The following is a 22,396-nucleotide window of genomic DNA, read 5'->3' as shown; positions in this document are numbered from 1 at the left end:
GCTTTGCAGTTTTCAGTGGGGCAAATTCTAACATGGCACTCTATATGTCAATTCTTCCCTTAGACTCAAAAGTGACAAGATGCGCAGAAGTCCCGAAAGTTCAAGTATCTCATGATACAAACTTTTATATTTCTTCCCAAGAATCATTCTCCTGATACGTAACAGATGCTTGCATCGAAGAACCTTTTCAACAAATGAGGGGCAGCCCCATTGGCCAATGCTCCTGACACAGGACAACTAGAGCATTTATTTAAAACACACACACACACACACACACAGCTGAAGCCTTCTATACCTCCTACATTCCGCTAGCAAAAAAAAAAAAAAAAAAAAAAAAGATAATAAAACTGCCAATAAGCTATACTAGGCTTGGCAAAGAAATCTGAAAGAATCTGTAAGCACACTGATTTTTTTTTGGTCTAACCTATTTCCACCTGATTTTTAAAAAAATATTGCTGAGATGACTTTCAGTACGAAGACCAGCAACAGGCTTTGAGGTTACCAGCAAATGCAACGCGAAAGTGGATCAAGCTCCAGCACAGTCCTTCCCATGAGGCGAATCTTTGCGAAGTTGTCTCCACACAATGACAATATGTTTCCCTATAAATTCTCACACAGTAACATTTTTCTTTCCACAAGCAGCTGTCCTTGGTAGTTCTGGTCCGGACCCTTCCCCAGGGGGAGTTCTCCAAAGGCGACAGGTGTGGAATTGCCGTGAGACACCCCGCCTGACTTCCAGGAACGAGGTTAGATCTCACTGCATTCGTGGGATTTGCCTCCAATGTAACTCAGCATGTGTTTTTCTCTCAAAGCATTTTTTCCTCGAGCACAGGTTTTCACCGTGACAGGCGTGGGGCAACGTGAGGCCTTTCCAGACTCGCTGCACCGACAGAACTTCTCTCAGGTATGGACCCGCTGGTGCTGCAGGACGTGAGCCCTGCGCTTGAAGGCCTTGCCACACTCGATGCACTTGTACGGCATCTCCCCAGTGTGGATAACGGAGTGCTGAATGAGGTACGTGCTCCGATGAAAGGCTTTCCCACACTGGCCGCACTCATAGGGCTTCTCCCCAGTGTGAATCCGCTGGTGCTGCAGCAGCTCGGAGCTGCACCGGAAGGCTTTCCCACATTCCACACAATCATAGGGCTTCTCGCCAGTGTGGATGATGTAGTGTTGGATTAAGTGTGCTCTGTTGCTAAAAGCTTTTTCACATTCCTTGCACTCAAAGGGCCTTTCTCCAGAGTGGGTCCTGTTATGGCGGATGAAAGTCGAGCGGTGAGTGAAGGCCTTTCGACACTGAGTGCACTCATAAGCCTTCTCCCCGGTGTGAACTGGACGGTGCTGTACAAGATAGGACCTGCGTTTGAAGGCCTTCCCGCACTCAGCACACTGGTACGGCTTCTCCCCGGTGTGAATGAGGTAGTGGCGGGTGAGGGTGGAGCTCTGGCTGAAGGCTTTCCCACATGCATTGCACTCATAGGGCTTCATGCCAGTGTGAACTCGCTGATGTCGAACAAGGTACCACTTCCTGCTAAAACCTTTCCCACACTGCTTACATTTGTAGGGATGCATTCCTGCACGGCTCAGGATGTCATTCTCTGGTTCCTGAGAACCACGTTCAGGGAGAGCCTGAGGAAAGGCTCGCTCTGGTAGCACTCTGGGGGGCAGATGATCCACTGCCCTCAAGCCGTCTTCTTCAAGACTTGCTTTTCCAGGACAGGTCTCCGTACGAGAGCGTGTGCCTGCCTTCACTTGACCTTCCTGCAGGTCCTGCGGACCGTCCTGTTCCCTAGACTGCCCCAGCCTGGAGTCCCTTGAGGACCCCCGGCTTAGGCCTCCCTCAGATGACGCAGGAAGAAAGGTGCTTGGTTTTCCGGGCTGATGTTGCGCCTCACCTAGAGAGAGTCCAATACACAAAGCAGGGGACCTTCAATGGTGTAACACCGAACAAACAAGACATTTATGGCAGAAAATGAAGGTGAAAATAGTAGCTCTGGTGTCTACTCCATTTCCGCATGCCTACAACCCAGGCTTTCACTCACTTTTTCTACTCCTTGTAACATGACACCATGAAGAGGACAATCTGGAGGGCTGGAGAGACCTTGTCACCATGTAGAATGCAGGATGGATAAAATGATGACACTCTCCAGAAAGCATCAGCTCAAAACATCTGCTGTCCCCTAGTGCCATGAGAGTACAGGAACTCACTCCTAGCCAGACTGGACAGAGAAACAGGGCACGGAATGCTTAAAGGGAATGGCCCATGAGTTGGGCCCTCAGGGAGAAAGCAGTAGTTGCTAGATCAGGGAAATGCTGACTGAGTTGTAACTGAGGGACTGCACACGAGACTCACCACGGGAAATGTCTCGGCTTAAAAGTACAAAGGGATGGGGCTGGAACAGTGGCACAGCTGGCTAATCCTCCACTCTGTGAAACCAGCATCCCATGTGGGTGCTGGTTTGTGTCCTGGATGCTCCACTTCTGATCCTGCTTATGGCCTGGGAAAGCAGTGGAGGACAGCCCAGCTCCTTCAATCCCTGCACCCACATGGGAGAGCCGGAAGAAACTCCTGGCTCCCAGTTTTGGATCAGCTCAGCTCTGGCCATTGCATCCATTTGCGGAGTGAATCAGCAGATAGAAGATCTCTCCTTATCTTTATGCAAAGCCTACCTTTCCAAGAAAAATAAACAAATGCTTTTTTTTTTAAAAGAATCAATTTATTTTTATTGAAAAGTTACAGAGAGAAGAGACAGAGAGGAAAATCTTCTGTCCACTGATTCACTCCCTAAGTGGTCACAATGGCGAAGCTGAACTGACCTGAAGCCAGGAACCTGAAACTTCTTTTGGGTCTCCCACACGGGTTCAGGGTCCCAAAGGTGTGGGCCATCCTTGACTGCTTTCCCAGGCCACAGAGAGGGAGCTGGATGGGAAGCAGGGCCACTGAGAAGACAAACTGGTGCCCATATGAGATTCCGGCACATCCAAAGAGAGGACTTTAGCCACTAGCTACCACGCCAGGCCCAAAATAAATAAATCTAAAAAAAAAAATTAGACTAGATGCTCAGAGAATTAAACATGATGGAGTGATTAAAGTTAGGAGAAGAGAGTCAAGAGATACAACGGAACACACAATACACAAGATCGAGTGTGGTAAGATTTCTGCTGCAGCCACGGGAAGAAGCGCGGAGGTCAAGGGCAACAGCACTGAACACACAATGACTCGGTGAAAACCCTGCGTCTGTCAGCCAGCTTTTGGAGGATGACTTTCCACTACACCTCCACGTCCTCACCTAAGAGACCAGAAGACGCAAATTGCTCATTCTATAATGAAGGTAAGATGACAAAATGTCTACAAAGGATTCAGTTCTTGGTAAGTGTTCATTAAATTGTGGACCATCATTAACAGCTGTTCCACTGGGCGGTTAGGCTGAATTAGCAAGAACAATCTGAGGGCCAGGAATGGGTACAGTGGCTAAACTGCTACCTCGGAGGCCTGTCCCCACCCCAGGCTGAGTCCTGGCGCCTCCTGCCTGCTACTGCACACCTCAAGCAGCAGATCGAAGCTCACACACACGAAGGACCCTGGATGGAGTTCCAGGTTCCTGGCTTTGGCACGGCCCAGCCCTAGCTGCTGTGGCCATTCGGGCAGTGAACCAGTGGATGGGAAATATACTACTCTCTGTCTTTCAAACAAATGAGAAATCTTCTTAGTCATGAAGAGTTCAAGACGCCTTTGAGGCACCATACTGAGGATGTGGAATTGAGGAGCTGGAAGGCTTTTAGAATCCAGGGTTAGGGACAGGCCTGGCCAGGAAGCCTGGAGGCATTACAGCAGGGAAGAGACCAGGCCTCACTGGTGATACCAATTCAACAGTAACGGCTCCAGGGCCCAGCATGACTCAGTGGCTAAAATCCTCGCCTTGCAAGTGCCGGCATCCCATATAGGCACCAATTCGTGTACAGGCTCCTCCACTTCCCATCCAGCTCGCTGCTCGTGGCCTGAGAAAGCAGTAGAGGACAGCCCAAAGCCTTGGGACCCTGCACCCATGTGGGAGACCAGGAAGAAGCTTCTGACTTTTGATCAGCTCAGCTTTGAGTGTTGTGGCCACTCGGGGAGTGAACTGGTGGATGGAAGATCTTTACGTAAATACTTCTCTATGTAAATAAGTCTTTCCAATAAAAATAATAAATATTTTTAAAAATTAAATAATGGCTCCAACTATACTCAGTGGCACAGATGTGGGACAAACAAGGCCAAATGTAACTGTTCCTTTCAAGAGCAAGGCAGGGGGAAGAGAAATAGGAGAATGAGTAACTGAATGAAGGTGGCAATGATACCACACAATGTGGCACCTTAACTTCAGGGCATGCATGGTGTCTTCTCCGAGGCCACAAAAACAGGCATTTGTTTTGATCCACTACAATTAATACTATCACATGGAAAACACCAGGAGCCAACGTGTCTTGACAGTTTGGGCCAACACCACACTAAGCAACGCCACACATAACCTGATTACGCACATTTCCATTGATGACACAGCCAACTACTGCTCTGATTTGAATACACTACAGTTCTTGAGCAAACAGTCAAATTGAACATTTCAAGTCCTGAGCACCCAGGTGTGGCCAAATGCCTAACTCTTGTCAAGAACATGTGAAAGTGACCCACGTGTGCAATTGCATGATGTCTGCCCTTACTCTGCTGCTCCCCTTTCTACCAGCTGGCGTACACCACAGCAACCTTCAAGCTGCCCGCTGACAGAAGGCGCCCGTGTCCCTGCATACCTGTCATCAGAGGTCACTGCCTGACAGACACATCTCCAGCAGACCACAACCATGAGTTTCACAAGGCAGTTCAGACACAGCAGGCCCATCAGTCTGGAGGCTGAAATCACTCCTCCTAACCAGCTCTTGGTTGCCCACCTGCACAGGTGCTAGGTGACAGGCCTCTCTTCAGTGTCCAGGGCTCCTGCCCATGCTCCAACAGATGGACCAACTCCAGTCTGGGAACCTGATGCCCTATAAAAGATACAGGACAGGGATGAGAGAAGAATGAAACCTCTCCACCCACTCAGGACTTCATCCTAGAGCAGAGCCCAGGAGGAAGCTGCTCCCTACATAAGCACAATGTTCTTGAGACCTGAAAACCAAGGCATTGCTGCAGACTGAATGGTGAGCTCCCAAAATGCGTGAAGCCTGACCCCACCCTGTGGGTCGTTAGGAAGCAGGGTTAAGTGAAGCTATAGCATGGGACTCTAATTGAAAGCGACCACAGCCTCACAAGGGGCAGGTTGCTTGGCGTTGTAGTTCAGACACCACTCGGGATATCTGCACCCCTGGTCAGACGGCCCGTGTTCAAGTCCTGACTCTACTTCCGGTTCCAGCTTCCTGCTAATCTATACACTGGGAGAAGCAGATGAAGGTTAGGAATTGGGTTCCTGGTTTCTGGCTTTACACTGGCTACTGGGAGCATTTGGGAAGGGGGTCAGTGGTTGGAAGATATTTGTCTGACACTACTGAAACACATCTGAATAGATCCTGGGCTCACTGCGGGGTCCGGCATGCCTGGCTCTAGGCTCAGGGGCAGAGCTGGGGAAATGGTCAATCAGACATCCTTTGCCAGCAACTGAGCTCCCTGGTCCTTGAGGGCGTTCTCACATGCTGTTTCCTCCTTCTGAAAGCCACGCCCCCGTCCCACCAAGCTAACGCCTACCCTTTAGGTTGCTGCTTTCTGTAAAGTACCTGTGATGGTTTATGGCTCACTGGCTATTTATTCCTAAATTCTCTTCATTTCTTTCTGCAACTCAACTCAGCTGTCCTCTACAAAGTGACGACCACCTTCTGAAAGGTCACTAGTAAATATAGTACATACAGTATGTACCACGTGCCGCCTTACATATTTCATTCTAAAACCTTGCTTTGTTGATGGAGTCACCCCAGGAAGAAATCATCACCTAATGAGACCAGGAGCCCACAAGTCTCCAGCATCACTTCCCGGAACAGAGTCCTCTGGGATGGGTCAAGCTGTGTCCACTCCTCCTGGGTGAAGGTCACGGCCACATCCTTGAAGGTCACCAACACCTGGAAGTGGAATAGAAGTGGTGCTACTGGTTTGTGCTGTTGGGTTGGACCAGAGTCTGTCCTTTGGTCACTAGCCACAGTGCAGACTCCTGACTGAATTACCAAGTCCTAATAAGGGCTGAGCTCAGCACGGAGCCCAAGGTAAAGGGAGATTTGACCACTGGATGTAAAGCTGAGGGAAAATTCTCCCGAGGGGCGGCCACTGGAGATGACAGGCCCAGTACCCAGCCCGTCAGAACTGTAGGAAGCTGCCCAGGCTGAGGGATTCACAGGAAACAAAGGATCCCCGCCCTGGCACTTTCTGCTTCATGACCGTAATGAAGATAACATCTTATTTCATTTTTATTGCGTGTATTTATTTATCTGAGGCACAGACAGTGAGAGAGAAGGCACTCATCTACTGGCTCACTACCCAATGCCGGCAACAGCTAGGGAGCTGCCGCTCAGCGCTCAGCGCAGGGCTCACAGTGGTGGTGGGACTCTGACTCCTCGAGCTAGGACCACTCACTTCCACACCTGGCATGAATGTGAAGCTGGGGATCAAGCCAGCAACTCCGGTCACGGCCAATGATTTAACTCCTGAGTCAAATGCCCTGTGGCCTTAGGTTCCAAATCAACACATTAATCATTCCCCTTTTGCCAGCTGAATATTGAGAAAACACTCATAGGCACCAATGAAGTGCCTAGAATACCAACTGCCTGGTGTGTTTTCATCTTTTATTTCTCTTTCCTCAGCTTCCAAAGCAAAGATTAGCACTCCATATCATGGTCTTCAGACAGCTTTGGAAGTTCAAGTCCCACTGAAGAGGCAGCAGAGCTCTTCTCCTCCCTGGCTCCGTGAGGCTCTACTGCCGTCATGAATGACATGGTAACTGTCTGGACCAGGGCGCTCACAACTATCTCAGAAGAAACAAATGGTCCCTGATGTTCTCCATCCTGGGAAGGTGACTGTGCCTAAGACAGAGAGCCGGGAGGAGCTAGCCAAAATGTACAAGATCACTCCCAATGGCATCTTTGTGTTTGGATTTCAAACCCACTTCGGTGGTAGCAAGACATCAGGCTTTGGCATGATTCGAGGTTCCTTGGATTACGCCAAGAAAAATGAACCCAAACACAGACTTGCAAGACCTGGTCTGTATGAGAAGAAACACCCCAAGGAAACAGCAGAAGGAACGATACAGGGTGAAGGTCCAGGGAACCGCCAAGGCCAACTGGCAAAAAGCGAGCTGGAGACTGGAGAAGAGCCAAAGCAGTGAAGATTCTGCAGTGGCTATCGTGGGGATTTGCGAGTTTTTCATGGGAATTAATAAACTGCAAAAAACTAAAAACTAAAAAAAAAGGAGGTAGCAGAACTTGAACAACCAGTAAAACACCTTACAACGATGCTTGCCAGAGGGTGGAAGATGGAGTCACTAGGTCCTTCAGCTAAAAGCAGAAGAGTCGAGAGGTGTGTTTATGCTGAGGGCTGAGGAAAGCACCGCTGCAGACACCTGGTAAGCATCTCATCCTACAGAACCAGAGCAAAGCCCGTGGAAGCTTGGCAAGGGCACCATCCCCGACTGGGCGCAGCGAGCAAGAGGAAATGGAGCCGGAAGATGGGGAGGCGGGGAAGGCCTAATCAAACGCAGCCTGCCGGGTCATGATGGTGGAAAAGGGGACTGGATTTATTCTAAATGTGATGGCCGCCCCTAAGAGAGAACTATCTATCACCAACACCTTATTTTTCAACACATTAATTTGAGACGGGAAGAGAGGAGTGCACACACACTTCCAAATGCAGCAACGCCAGGACTAGGCCAACGCAAACACAGAACATAATGAACTTCATCCAAACCTCGCATGCGGGAGCACTGCTGGCAGGCACTGCCGCCCAGGACCTGGACTGGCAGGAAGCTGCAGTCAGGATGCAGCCCTGGGAACTCCAAAATGGGACACGGGCAGTTTCATTCGTGTCTGAACTGCCAGGCGACATGCCAACCTGGGCCATCCATTCAGTGAGTATAATCAAGCCAGGCTAGTGCCATGGCAAGAAAGACAGTCCAAATAAACAAAAAAAAAATTTTAAAGGATCAAGACAATGTCAGATGACCCAGACTCAGAACACAAGAACACAGCACAAGAGGCTGAAGCGAGCATGGTCAGCCCGGATAAGGCCACCGAGAACGCCTGCAGAGGGGAGGCAGGGGCCGGGAGGGAGCGGGCAGGTGCTGGCTCAAGGCTGGCCCACTTTACACTCCTGCACTCTCACCACCCCAAGACACTCACTTTTCACCAGCAACGAAATGCGCTAAGTGAGAAAACATCCACTCGCTCCACACTGAGCAATAAACTCCGAAGCCCGCCATGCCAGCCTTTGTGCCCCATTACAGCCGAGGTTCTAACCGCACCAGTCTCTCCCTCCCGACCAACCCTGACCTTTGCGGAAACCGGGAGCCGGGAGGCACAAGGATGCGACTCCTGCAGGAGCGACACTTCTGTGGGACCTCCCGGCCTGGATTCCAGCCCCGGGCCGCTCAGAGGCCGCAAGCAGACGGCTGGGAGCAGGCCCACGGACATGCCGTCCCCCGGAACCCCTGGGAGGGCGAGGGCAGAGTCCACTAACCCGCGCCGCCACCGGGCCGAGAGCAGACAGGCTCGACCGGAACCCTCCCTCACGTCCAGCTGCGGAGCTGGACAGCATCCTCCCGGTTACCCCTTCGTAGCTCAGGTCCCCGGACAGGAAAACACCAGCCCCAAGCTACGGCGCCGGAAGTGACGGCCTGCTCCGGTGACGCTCTGGCTCGGAGGACGCCTCTGCCCCACTGCCTTCTGGGTAGTGTAGTTTTTCTCGGCATCTGGCTGGGAACAGGAAACTTACTGTTAGGCTGTAGCCTAAGGGTTCCCAGTATAAGCCCAGCAAAAACGAATGGAGAGGGGCTGTTTGCTCAGTTTATTTCAGAGACTCTTCCTGCAGGTAGTGGATACTATCGGTAGTAAATTTTAAAAATTTTATTTGGGGCCCTTGAAAGCGCCAGGATCCCATGTTGGTGCCGGTTCTAATCCCAGCGGCTCTAATTCCTATCCAGCTCCCTGCTTGTGGCCTGGGAAAACAGCAGAGGACGGCCCAAAGCCTTGGGACCCTGCACCCGTGTGGGAGACCCAGAAGAAGCTCCTGGCTTCTGGCTTCAGATCGGCTCCACCGTTGCGCTCACTTGGGGAGTGAATCATCGGCCGAAGATCTTCCTGTCCCTCCTCCTCTCTGTATATTTGCCTTTCCAATGAAAACAAAAATAAATCTTTTTAAAAATTGTTTTAATTTATGTATTTATTTGAAAAAGAGAGTGATCTTGCACCCGCTAGGTCATGCATCAAATGTGTGTAATAGCGAGGGCTGGGCCAGGCTGAAGCCAGAAGCCTTGAACTCATTCCATGTCTCCCACGTGCTTGGCCGTCAGGTACTACTGCCCAGGGCCCACAACAACAGTAAGTTGTCATCAGAAGCACAGCTAGAAGTTAGACCCAGACTCCAGTACCTGATGCGGTTATCCCAAGCACCATCTTAACTTCTGTGCCAAATAGCAGTCGTGTATGTTTTTAAAACTCCCTCTTCTGCTGCTCCTTCAGCTTCGCCCAGATCCATCACCCAGGTGCACTGGTGTCATCAGACAGGACCCTTGATGGACGATTCTCCTTGCCTCCTTGACTGACACTCTTAAACTCTTCTCATACTTTGCTTATAATCCACTCTGAAGCGCCCCCTCCCCCAAAGGCACTTTCATGGGTTTGGAACAGTTTAGATCCCCACCTGCTTGACTGAGTCCACGCCCTGAATGCTTCCACAGCCTAGCCTCCTCTGTAGAGTGCCATGCTCTTCAATGACTGGTGAGGACAGTAGGTAATGTCACAGTCCAGTTCCTACAGGACTGACACTTAAAGACACGGTGAGGGCTGTTCCCCTACTCCAACCCCTCACGTTTACGACGCGGGAGATCAGCGTCGCTCAGGTGTAAGGACATTGACTTGTATTAATACATACTATCTGGCTGCTCTGAAAACACATGGAGAATCAAGATGGTCCGTTTTCTCAGTTGCAGAGTCAGGACCCAGGCTCGTGGTAGAAATGCCATATCGCTTAAACATGTGAGCAATGTGGCTGCGGCTGCTTGGGGAGTAAACTCACAAACAGATCTCTGTCTTTTATTGGTCTGCCTCTCTCTTGATGACTCTTTCAAGTAAGTAAATAAATGAATAAATCTTAGAAACAAAACTGACTGGCAGAAGCTCCTAGAGCCCAAGTTTTTAGCTGATGGGCCACTTGCCCCTGCCTGCCTGCGTTTGACACCGCCTTTCATTATGCCCTGTGGAGACCACAGGCATGTTGTTGTCACAGAACACAGTGGCGTACTGTGCTGCTTGCCACTGTAGACGGGGTGCAGGTGGGCATGTGCACTCAGTCCTGCATTCTCCCGTCCCCATGTTTGCAGCAGGTGAGGGAAGATCTTGGCAACCAAAAGGCCTGTTCATGCCTCTGGAGAGGACAGGAGGAAAGGGGGGACCGGACAGAGAAGGAGAGAGGGAGGTAGAACAGAAGAGGAGAGGAGGAAGAGAAGGCAGAGAATTCTGTGTCCTGGGCTGTGATGTGTCCCCACCCCCAGTCCCAATCCACCCCTGGCTAATACAGGCATTTGGGGAGCAGGTAAGTGGACAGGGTCTCTGTCTCTGGCAAATAAATGCAAAAATAGGGCCCTGTGTGGTGGCCTAGCGGCTAAAGTCCTCACCTTGCATGCGCCAGGATCCCATATGGGTGTCGGTTCTAATCCTGGCAGTTCCGCTTCCCATCCAGCTCCCTGCTTGTGGCCTGGGAAAGCAGTCAAGGACGGCCCAAAGCCTTGGGACCCTGCACCTGCGTGGGAGATTTGGAAGAAGCTCCAGGCTCCTGGCTTTGGATCGGTTCAGTTCCGGCCCGTTGCGGCTCACTTGGGGAGTGAATCATTGGATGGAAGATCTTCCTCTCTGTCTCTCCTTCTCTGTATATATCTGCCTTTCCAATAAAACTAAATAAATCCTTAAAAAATTTAAAAATAGGGGCCCAGTGGTGTGGCCTAGCAGCAAAAGTCCTCGCCTTGAATGCCCCGGGATCCCATATGGGCGCCGGTTCTAATCCCGGCAGCTCCACTTCGCATCCAGCTCCCTGCTTGTGACCTGGGAAAGCAGTTGAGGACGGTCCAATGCATTGGGACCCTGCACCCACGTGGGAGACTTGGAAGAGATTCCAGCGGCTCACTTGGGGAGTGAATCATCGGACAGAAGATCTTCCTCTCTGTCTCTCCTCCTCTCTGTATATCTGACTTTGTAATAAAAATAAATAAATCTTTAAAAAAAATTTAAAAATAGAATCTTGAAGTACTACAATAAGAAATTCTAATCAAGAACAGAACAGGGACAGGCAAATGGTGCAGGAGGTCGGTGGCCAGCTAGGACACCCACATCCCACAGTGGAGTGCCTGCACAAGCCGCAGCTACTCCACCTCCTACCCAGCCTCCTGGGAGGCAGCGGGCCATGATAAGTACTTGTGTCCCTGCTACCTACGTGAGAGATGGGGACTGAGTTCAGCTCCAGCGCTCAGCCTGCTCCCAGTCCGGCCTGCGGCATGCATGTGGGGGCAAACCCGCAGACACAAGATTCATTCTCAGTCGTTCTCCTTCTGCCCACCCCCACCCCCCTTTCACACAGGACTTTACCAGCCCTCCAATTGGGATGCAGGCTTTCCAATCAGGGGCTAAACCCACGTTACCACAGCACCTTTCTCTGCTTGTGACTTTACCAGCCACTCTTGACATTGTTAAAACTGTGATTTAGCAATGTATAATTTACTTACTGTTTTTACATCTTTAGCTGTGTTGCTTGAATTATGTGAAAAGTTTTGTGTGTTAGATTAATGCTGAATTATGAATCTGCCATTTGCCTTGGGTACGCTTGCACTTGTTTATGACACCCATAGGGTAGGCACCACCCCTCTGGGAACCTTGGGCTGCTTATTGGATTGGAAATCGTTAAAATACAGCATTGCGGGAGGACACAAATTTGAGTGGGGTGCTCAGGTAAGTCCTTCTGCGTCTCACAGCAGTATTTGTTAGCTTCCAGCTGTAGAGGTCTGAGCCACAGTAACATAAGGTGGGTCTTGTGTAAGAGCATTCTCTGCCCTGCCGAAGGAAGACAGAAACACTACATGGCTAAACAGTGACGGCAGCTTAGAGCCTATCTCCAGGCATCCTCAACTCTTGGTTCAGCTCTCTCTGGAGAGGGACACGCACCACGAAAGCCGTGGGAACTGCATCACCCAGGAGTTTCGGCGGCGCTAGACCCGAGGATTCCTTTCCGGCAGAGGACCTGGGAGGCGGGAGTTCCCTTGGCCTCTGCGGACTGACAGCTTGTTTACTTCCCTATAAATCTGTCAGATCGTTTCTGGCAGGCAGTGCGAAAACGAAGGTGGTGGGAGAGGGAAATCGTGACAGGAGGTGGCGTCCACCCTGCGCGGAGACAAGATCGAAGCCCCGCAGCGCCGCTGCCCGAGTGAGCCGGCCTCTGGACAGCGGAGTCGGGGTCCCCCCGTTGGACGTCGCCCTGCCTCCGAGTTGCTGGACTCGCAGGAGGGTGCGGCTCCACGGGTCCTCGGCCCGACCTCAGCGCCGACTCTCAAACCTTCTAGGGAGGGACTCCTGGAGGGACTGCAAGCGAGGACAGTGGAGAGCCTCGCGGGCAGCCGGCTCCACGGACTGTGGAGCCACACTGCCGAAAGAAGAACCGGCGAAGACTCAGAGGTGCGACGCAGCTGGAGCATCCGGCAGACCCCGGGGGCTCGCCGGGTCAGGAGTGTGAGGTGGCACCACCCCTGCAGTCACCCTGAGGGCCAAGGAAGGTGTTCAACAGAAACCATCAGAGATGGCTTAACGCCGTCTTCTGTGCTGCTCAGGGAGACGCTGATGGCGACGGTAGGACACAGTAAGATGGAGAATTACTGTTCAGAAGACTCTTCCCCAGTGACTTCAGCCGAGCAGCCAGTTGGCCCCAGGCCACTCTGACTCCACAGGAGGAAGACATGGGCCCAAGACTTTGGGTTCCTTCATGATTTCTTAGACCTCACAGCCTCGTCTTCCCACAGGTTCCCATGAGCTCTGAGGCATTTCTGGGCCCTGGACAGGTGAGGGGCGACTGCTCATGCCCTCACCAGTTTTCCACACTTGGGGTGTTATGTGGAACACTTTTGGGGAGAAGCGGCCCGAGACCCCTAGGGTAACCTCAAGCATAGAGTCTTTGAGTGCAGGTCTGTTATCTGGGGGTTTCACACCCTGCAAACCCCAGGAATAAGGTCGGGAGGTTGTTCCAGAGTAAGGTTCTAGCACGAGCACATACTTGGCGGTGAGGTTGAGACTGGGGTTTTCAGGAAACCTCAGGTTTCCACTGTGTCTGGTAGGAACCAAGTGCAGGGGCTGGAGCCCTACCCGAATGACTGCGGAGTGAGGGCTTCTGTGCCGAAGGTCAGGGACCACGGGGAATTGGGCTGGCAGAGACGGGCCAACGTAGAGACCAGATGGTGCCTTTGTGCCCACCTTCCTGTTGGTGTTGAGGGAAAGACTGAGCAGTGGGACCTGATGAGGGGGGTCATCTGACTTCAATTGTAGCTCCCTGTAAATACAAAATGCAGAACAGACTAGATAGGAAGCTGATGAATTCTGGTGCAGACCAGGAGACAAAGAACGGAGGCTACTAAGTATTCCAGATAGGTGGTAATAAATGGACTATGTATATGGGGACTCACGTGATGGCTCAATTAGCTAATCCTCTGCCTGCAAACACAGGCTTCCTATATGGGCACTGATTCTTGTCTTGGATGCTCCACTTCCAATATAGCTCCCTGCTTATGGCCTGGGAAAGCATCAGAGGGTGGCCCAAAGCCTTGGGACCTGCACCCACGTGGGAGACCCAGTAAGGTTCCCTGCTTCAGAGCCTCAGCTCCAGCCGTTGCGGCCCCTTGGGAGAGTGAACCAGCAGGTGGGGAATCTGCCTCTCCTCTCTGTAAATTTGCCTTTCAAAAAAAAAAAAAAGTCTTAGAAAAATGCAGATGGACTGTATGGGAGACTGAAGAAAGAAGAGGTAATTCATCAGCTTTCCCCCCAAGGTTTTTCACCCTTACTAAGTGGAAGGGTAGATGGCTCAAGATGGCAAGTCAGCGGTAAAAGTTTCCAGTGTGGATTTGAGAAGTTTGTGACTATAGGAAGAGTGACAGTCCATAGAGTACCGAGTAGAGGTGTCATGTGGATTTCTGGACACATGGGACTGGAGTTCTCTGCAGGGTTTCGGAATGAATACACCCAGCAGGTGGAAGATGATGAGATGATGTGCAGGCCCGGGTTGAGGAGAGAATCTTGCATCAGTGGCAGTGCAGTGAGTTAGCCACAGGTGAAAATGAAGGCAGCTGATGGGCGAGAGGGCCATAGCTTCAGATAGCTGAGACCCAGAGAACTGCATGCTTGGGACTGTGTTCTGAGGGTTCCTGGCTGTTTACAGTAGGCCAGCTTGGGTTGTCTGGTAAGGATGATATTAATAACTATGGGGAATTACAGCAGTAGATGGGGCTCCGTATGGCAGCTCAGAGCTCAGGTGGCACCTTTCTGCCCACATCTCTTGCTGTGGGTGGAAACAGCAAACATTGGGACCACAGCAATGGAACAGACACCCAGGGAATTTGGTCCTGGTTTGTCTGAGCTGAGAAGTTAGGGAGGAAGGCTGCAGGAGTGGGCGCATGGAGAATGGGCAGACTCCTCAGGAGAGAAACTGCTGATATATTTGGCTCTCCATTCTGCAGGGGAAGGTGACCTTTGAGGACGTGTTCGTGTCCTTCTCCCAGGAGGAATAGAAGATCCTTGAGGAGGCTCAGAGGCTCCTGTACTGTGACGTGATGCTGGAGAACTTCACACTTATGGTCTCACTGGGTAAGGCCCTCATGTCCATCCCCGTCTCCTGGGTAAGGCCCTCATGTCCATCCTGGTCTACTGGGTAAGGCCCTCATGTCCATCCCGATCTCCTGGGGAAGGCCCTCATCCATCCCGGTCTCCTGGGGAAGGCCCTCATGTCCATCCCGGTCTACTGCGTAAGGCCCTCATCCATCCCGGTCTCACTGGGTAAGGCCCTCATCCATCCCGGTCTCCTGGGGAAGGCGCTCATCCATCCTGGTCTCACTAGGTAAGGCCCTCATCCATCCCGGTCTCCTGGGGAAGGCCCTCATGTCCATCCCGGTCTCCTGGGGAAGGCCCTCATCCATCCCGGTCTCCTGGGGAAGGCCCTCATGTCCATCCCGGTCTCCTGGGGAAGGCCCTCATCCATCCCGGTCTCCTGGGGAAGGCCCTCATGTCCATCCCGGTCTCCTGGGGAAGGCCCTCATCCATCCCGGTCTCCTGGGGAAGGCCCTCATGTCCATCCCGGTCTCCTGGGGAAGGCCCTCATCCATCCCGGTCTCCTGGGGAAGGCCCTCATCCATCCCGGTCTCCTGGGTAAGGCCCTCATCCATCCCGGTCTCCTGGGTAAGGCCCTCATCCATCCTGGTCTCCTGGGGAAGGCCCTCATCCATCCTGGTCTCCTGGAGCAGACGTTTCCTTTCCCACTTTTCCTAGGGCAGCCTAGTCCTTTTTGAGTTCCCTGGAGGAGGTGCTATGGACACTGGCTTCGGCTGTGTGTATACTGCCTCCTGTTCCTCAGCAGGTCCAACACCTGCTGCCCCGTGGGTTCACGGGGATGGATCAAGGGATCAGGCACCTGTGGTCAGTTTAGTGGATCAGTTGTCTCTCCTGTTCACAGATTGAACGCCTCTGTCCATGCACTGGGCCCAGACTCCGTGCCCTACCTGTGGCTGACACGCCCTTTGGCCTGCGCGTGGAAGGAATTCCAGGCACCAGCACTGCATGGGCACTGTCTGTGGGGACAACTGGGTGATCCTATTCTGAGACAACTTTTCTTATGGAGTTTACCTTTCTGTGGAATGGTTCACCCAGACCAACGCTGGTCATTCAGCTGACCTCTCTTTTCCCTAGGACATGGCAATTCCACATCCCTAGGGATGAGCAGAGAGCCGTGGGTTCCTGACTGGGTGGACATGACTCCAGCCACTGACAGTCAAACTGTGGGTATATGTGACCCTGCTGAGGGAGCTGAGGAAATCTGTGCTATCAGGACTGAGTTCAAATTATCCATCAGCTCTCTGTACTCACAGTGGTTTCATTTCCAAGGCCATAGGATAGACTTCTGGGTCTACTTCCCTCTTACACACTTGTCTTTTACGCTCTGAGCTTTGGCCCTTGGCTGCTCTACACTTCTCCCCCAGCACTGTTCCCTGTGCAGTGCTCTCTGACATTATCTGTATTTAGCGCTTCAGGAAATGTGCCCCTACTTCAAGCAGTCTTTAGATATCCACTCAGAGGTAATCTGATTTCCCCGAGTATGGACACAGCCTTCTGCACAGATCTTAGCTGTCTCTGGCAGCCAAGAAATCCCATGGGGAAGGACATCACTGGAGACCCTACCTCTTCCTGCCCGGGTTTCCGTTGCTTGCTAAGTGAGGCCTGCCTCAGGCTGTCACTCTGAAGTGCCAGCTGCTACTCAGCATAGCGGCCGACGCAGAAGAGCAGTCCTATGACTGTGATGTTCACTGTATCGCGCTCTCGCTCTCTCTCTCTCTCTCTCTCTCTCTCTCACACACACACACACACACACGCACACGGGGAGGCTCCCATTGTGTCCACGGATACCTCATGAAGACACTCCATTGCTTTCAGGTTGTAAGTATGGAACAGAGCATGATGAGACACATTTTGAATGTGGTATTTTCACCGGAGTGTCACCAACCAGGACTCCCAAGGGTGGCTTTTCCACACAGGACATGCACCTCCAGATATGTGGCATGGTTCTGGAAGACATTCTGGAATTGAATGAGCACAATAACACACAGCATGGGGAGGAGCCGTGCAAATCACACGAGAGACAATTCTGGCTTAGTGCAAACGTTCAGCAGCACAAACAGCAGCACACTGGGGAGAAGTCCCTGAGAGAGATAGAGAGCTGCCCTGTCCAAGCCTCACAGAGGACTTCCACGAAAGGAGAAGGCGGTAGGGACTTCCCAACCAGTTCCCACAGTGTGCAGCACCCTGCCCGGCGCCATGAGTGGACACCACTACTCAGGACCACAAAATGTCAGGAGGCCTTTCCCAGTGGACAGAGGTGTCACACATGCAGTGAGTGTGGGAAAAGCTTCAGCCGCAAAGATTCACTTGTTCAGCACAAGAGAGTCCACACTGGAGAAAGGCCTTACCAGTGCGGTGAATGTGGGAAAAGCTTCAGCCGTAAACCCATCCTTGCTCAGCACCACCGAATTCACACTGGAGAGATGCCTTATGCGTGTGGCATATGTGGGAAAGTGTTTAACCACAGCTCTAACCTAATTGTACACCAGAGAGTACACACTGGAGCAAGGCCTTACAAGTGCAGTGAGTGTGGAAAAGCCTACAGCCATAAATCTACTCTCGTTCAGCATGAGAGTATCCACACTGGAGAAAGGTCTTATGAATGCAGTGAATGTGGAAAATACTTTGGTCACAAATGCAGACTCATGAAACACTGGAGTGTTCACACTGGAGCAAGGCCTTATGAGTGCAGTGCATATGGGAAGTTCTTTAGCCAAAGTTCTGACCTTATTGCACACCAAAGGGTGCACAATGGTGAGAAGCCTTATGTGTGCAGCAAATGTGGGAAAGCTTTTAGTCATAAACACGTCCTGGTTCAGCACCACTGGATTCACACTGGAGAAAGACCATACAGGTGCAGCGAATGTGGGAAGGCCTTCCGGCAAAGGGCTTCCCTCATACGGCACTGGAAAGTTCACACTGTAGAAAGGTCATAGGAGAGCCAGAAATATGCCATCTCCTTGTTCAGCCTAGTGGGTGACACCACAAAGGAGCTGCCACAGTGGCCTTTAGGAGTAGCCATCTAGCCGCCAGTCAGAATTTGAATCTTGCACCGTAAAACTCTGCCTCCCTACCCCATCCTCCTGGAGATTTGAGTGCCACTAGTCGAGACAGCTTTCCAGACCTATCTTGCCACTAGTCGAGACAGCTTTCCAGACCTATCTAGTACTTTCTAACTTGCCCAGGATCCTGGTTGGAATCGTCTTATTTCCAGTGCCTCCAGCAGAAGCCAGTCTGTCCTCACAGCAGTAATGTTGCATGTTGTGCATAAGTCACCCTGCATGCCTAGCAAGGCCGACAGATGTGCTCCTCCCTTGCCCAGAGCCGATCACTGGTGGGAGAGCTCCCAGCTGGTCTAAGCATGATGCCACTGTGGTCTGGATGATGTGTCTGCTTCTGTGGTCTGTTTGGAGAGAAGGCTTGTCTTCTTGGACACTGTTGGCCTGGTGACACTTGCGATGCATTTGTCCAGGATTCAAACACCTGCCCTAAAATTTCCTGCATCGTCTTCTGATTTTGAAAAAGAAAAAGAAAAAGCCTTATCCTTAGACTACCTTTGATCTTAAGGATTCTGTTCACTTTGTGGGTTTCATTGATAACTGAATTGATCTCTGTCAGCAACAAAAATTTCTCAACAGGTGACGTTAAGATAGAGAGGAAAGCCCTAACTCTAGTGTCAGTATAACCCATACTGCTGCTGCTTAAGGCCTCCTAGAACAGAATACCAATTTTTGTAAGGCTATTGTCTTGGTTTATATGTTGAGATAACTTGTGTGACTAAAGTCATCATGAAATTGTTGTGACAACTCTGGACTGCCTGGAAGCAGCATAAATGTGTGTCTCTGTTCCCCGGAGATTCAGCCCCTTGACAAGAACTGGTGCCCGCCAAGATCACTCAATTTTGTTCATGAGGCAGATGCCACTGAATGTCACCTCAAATGACAGGTGGTCAGGGAGACTGCTGCAGACCGCAGGGGATCGAAGTCTCCTGAAGGCACCCACACGTGTTCCATCACCATGGCTTTGAAGGAAGGGTTTGCAGAAATTCTCAAGACTCCCCTGCCCGCACCCCGGGCCAGCGTCGTGGTTAGAGGAAATCCCGATACCTCTCGCCCTCATCTCTTGCTAGTCACTAACCACTGTCATTCTGTCCTTCCTAAAATGGGCCGTCTATACAACAGTTCAGTGTGTACTAAAACATACCTGGCTTCTTCTCCATAATTATTACTATCATCCTTGCTGTTCAATCTCAGAAATTCACTCATTTGTGCTTTGGCTGAGTGTATTCCTTGGCAGAGAAATATCTGCAGTTCCTAAGCAAATTATGCAGAAAGAACTCATAGCTTAGAGCGAAGCTTCAATATCTGTTTATACTTAACTCAAAAGCAAAATTACGCCCTGACAGATTCTGTAGGTGTCACAGACTGATCCTAGAAACAGACAGGAGGGCTATACAGTCGTGGAAATACAAGCAGGTGGACATTTCCAGGGGTTTTCTTGGATGCTGGTGATTATAATCATGAAACTATGAGTTTTTCCATTTTCAGTCTTTTATATATTTATTTTGTAAAGATTTATTTTTTATTGGAAAATCAGATAATACAGAGAGGAGGAGAGACAGAAGGAAGATCTTCCATCCATTGACTCACACCCCAAGCAGCTGCAACGGCCAGAGCTAAGCCGATCAGGAGCCAGGAGCCTCTTCTGGGTCTCCAGCGCAGGTGCAGGGTCCCAAGGCTTTGAGCCATCCTCAACTGCTTTCCCAGGCCACAAGCAGGGAGCTGGAAGGGAAGCAGGGCTACAGGTATAAGAACCAGTGCCCATAAGGGATCCTGGCGTGTGCAAGGCAAGGACTTTAGCCACTAGGCTACTGTGCTGGGCCCGAAGTCTATCTCTCAAATAAAAATTCTTTTTAAATGCCGGAAAAAAGCAAAAGGAGAAAACTCAAATTCAACAAAATTACTGGTTAGCAGTAGAGGTAAAAATGGGAAAAACAACTACAGACAAAACAGATAAATCAATACAACTGCTTTAGGAAGATACTTATGTCTGATAATTTGCAGCCAATCCGATTACAGGAAATACCAACGCTCATGGTGCAATGGGTTAAGCCACTGCCTGCAGTGCCACTGGGTGTCGGTTCATGCCAACCTGCTTCAATTCTGATGCAAGTCCCTACTAGGTACCCCCAGGAAGGCAAAGGATGGTGGCCTGCGTCGCCTGGTCTCTACGTGTGGGCATTAGATGGAATTCCCGGCACCTGACTTTGGTCTGCTGCTGCTAAGTGGGGAGTGAGCCAGCAAGTGGAGAGTCTCTGCTTTCCTTCTACAGCACTGTATTTTTCAAACAAATCTTTTGAAAAGGGGAAAATTATGTAAGTGTAGACACTACTGGTATCAGGAACAAGCGAAGTGACATCACTATAGATTCCACAGAAAGCAAAATAATATGGGAATGTTTAGGGGGGAAATTGACTACTGAAACAAAACATATTTTTCAGAAGACACAGACAACCAAAAATTATTCTAGGGAAAACATATGCATCACATCATCATGCTGTCACACTGTGGGACCTGCTGCTTTCCGGGGGTGCTCAGGCAAACCCGGATGGTAAAGGTCACTCACTCAGCACGGCCTCTCGATGCGCCCGGTATCCAGAGATGTGGCAGGCTGATGGCAGCCTCACACGGCATTCTGTCTGACAGTAACTTTAAATAAAGAGTAACCTCCGAAAGAATGACATGATGGCTCAACGGCTAAATCCTTATCTTACAAGCGTAGGGATCCCATACGGGCACTGATTCTTGTTCTTCGAGCCGCCCATGTATCCTTGTGTTTCCACAAGCCTGCTCCCTGCCTGTGGCCTGGGAAAGCAGTAGGAGACGGCCCAGTCTTGGGACCCTGCACCCACATGGGAGACCCAGAACAACTTTCAGGCTCCAGATGGGCTCAACTGCAGTCATTACAGCCATGTGGGGAGTCAATTAGTAAATGGAAGGTATTTCTCTCTGTCTCTTTCTCTGTAAATCTATGTTTTCAATAAAAATAAATAAGTCTTAAAAAATAAGAGAGATGTGACTCTGGCAAAGACCATAGTAAATCTAAAATTGCAACATGATTCATGAATATTTCCACATTTATGTAATCCATGCCACGAACCTGTATATTGTGGATACTTGGATTCTGAGGTGAGACTTGCTTCTAGCTCACACCCCCCTCAGTAAGTTCACTCCCAAACTTCGCTGAACAAGCCAAGTGCACACTGCCTGCACTCAACTCCTAGAATCTTTATCCAATGTGACTTTATTGGTGCTCACGAGACCCTTCTGGGTGTGCGACACTTAACACTTCTTTTGATGTCAGGACATAATGACACTCAGATAGACAAGAGTTAAATAGTTTGTTACCTTCAGCTCAGAATCAGCGGTTGGACCGGAAGGTCACCGCTGCTGTGTGGGACAAACACGAGCAGACCACAGCTGCTGCAAAGAGCTGGTGTTGCCAAGTGAACCTGCATTATCTAGGTTTCTTAGGCTGAGGCCTGGTAAATCTGAATACTTTTTAAAAGATTTATTTTTCTTGGAAAGTCAGACATACAGAGAGGAGGAGAGACAGAGAGGAAGATCTTCCGTTCCATGATTCACTCCCCAAGTGAGGGCAACAGCCGGTGCTGCGCCGATCCAAAGCCAGGAGCCAGGAACTTCTTTCCGAGTCTCCCATGTGGGTGTTAAGTTCCCAAGGATTTGGGCCGTCCTCGACAGCTTTCCCAGGCCACAGGCAGGGAGCTGGATGGGAAGTGGAGCTGCCGGGATTAGAATCGGTGCCCAAATGGGATCCTGGCACGTTCAAGGCGAGGACCTTAACTGCTAGGCTATCACATTGGGCCCAACACTTATTATTTTTATTGTAAAGTCAGAAATACAAGAAGAGGAGAGCCAGAGAAAAAGATCTTTCATGTGCTGATGCACTCCCCAAGTGAGCACAACAGTTGGAGCTGAGCCAATCCAAAGTCAAGAGCCAAGCTTCTTCCGGGTCTCCCACACAGGTGCAAGGTTCCAAGGCTTTGAGCCATCCTTGATTGCCTTCCCAGGCCACAGTCAGAGAGCTGGATGAGAAATGGAGCAGCTGGCATATGAACTGGTGCCCACATGGGATCCCGGTGAATCCAAGGTGAGCATTTAGTCTCCAGGCCATTACACTGGGCTTAATACCTACATTCTTACCTCCTTCTGTACAACAGTATTTAACAGCTCAAGTCACCATACTTCTCAAAGACTTCTGTTCCTGCTCATGAGTGGAAACAATATTTAGAAGAGAATGT

At 50.7% G+C, this 22,396-nt stretch overlaps 2 protein-coding genes and 1 pseudogene across 2 annotated transcripts in view; 1 reads left to right on the top strand and 2 right to left on the bottom strand.

Moving 5' to 3' along the window:
- The window catches only part of LOC131482177 (ret finger protein-like 4A), a 167,743-nt gene that overhangs the window by 126,800 nt on the left and 18,547 nt on the right, over positions 1-22,396 (bottom strand). The window lies entirely within an intron of this gene.
- On the bottom strand, positions 901-6,391 carry ZNF550 (zinc finger protein 550). The gene is made up of 4 exons (XM_058674805.1): positions 6,380-6,391; positions 5,955-6,081; positions 4,924-5,019; positions 901-1,895 (listed from the first exon to the last, which is right to left on the bottom strand). The coding sequence occupies exons 1-4, from the start codon at positions 6,389-6,391 to the stop codon at positions 901-903; spliced, it is 1,230 nt and encodes a 409-aa protein (XP_058530788.1).
- LOC105942437 (small ribosomal subunit protein eS24-like) lies at positions 6,938-7,413 on the top strand (annotated as a pseudogene).

Source organism: Ochotona princeps, chromosome 16, assembly GCF_030435755.1.
Source record: "Ochotona princeps isolate mOchPri1 chromosome 16, mOchPri1.hap1, whole genome shotgun sequence".
Lineage (NCBI taxonomy): Eukaryota > Metazoa > Chordata > Mammalia > Lagomorpha > Ochotonidae > Ochotona > Ochotona princeps.
Note: the sequence above shows the minus strand (reverse complement) of the source record. Positions and strands in the feature narration are given on the sequence as shown.

Bases quoted from the DNA above. Each gene is read 5' to 3' on its own strand.
- ZNF550 (XM_058674805.1), bottom strand. The intron at 5,020-5,954 runs GTGATGATTTCT...TATCTTTTATAG, and splicing joins TGGGCTCCTGGTCTCATTAG to GGCATCAGGTTCCCAGACTG. The intron at 1,896-4,923 runs GTGGGCAACCAA...GACTCTCTCTAG, and splicing joins GTCACCTAGCACCTGTGCAG to GTGAGGCGCAACATCAGCCC.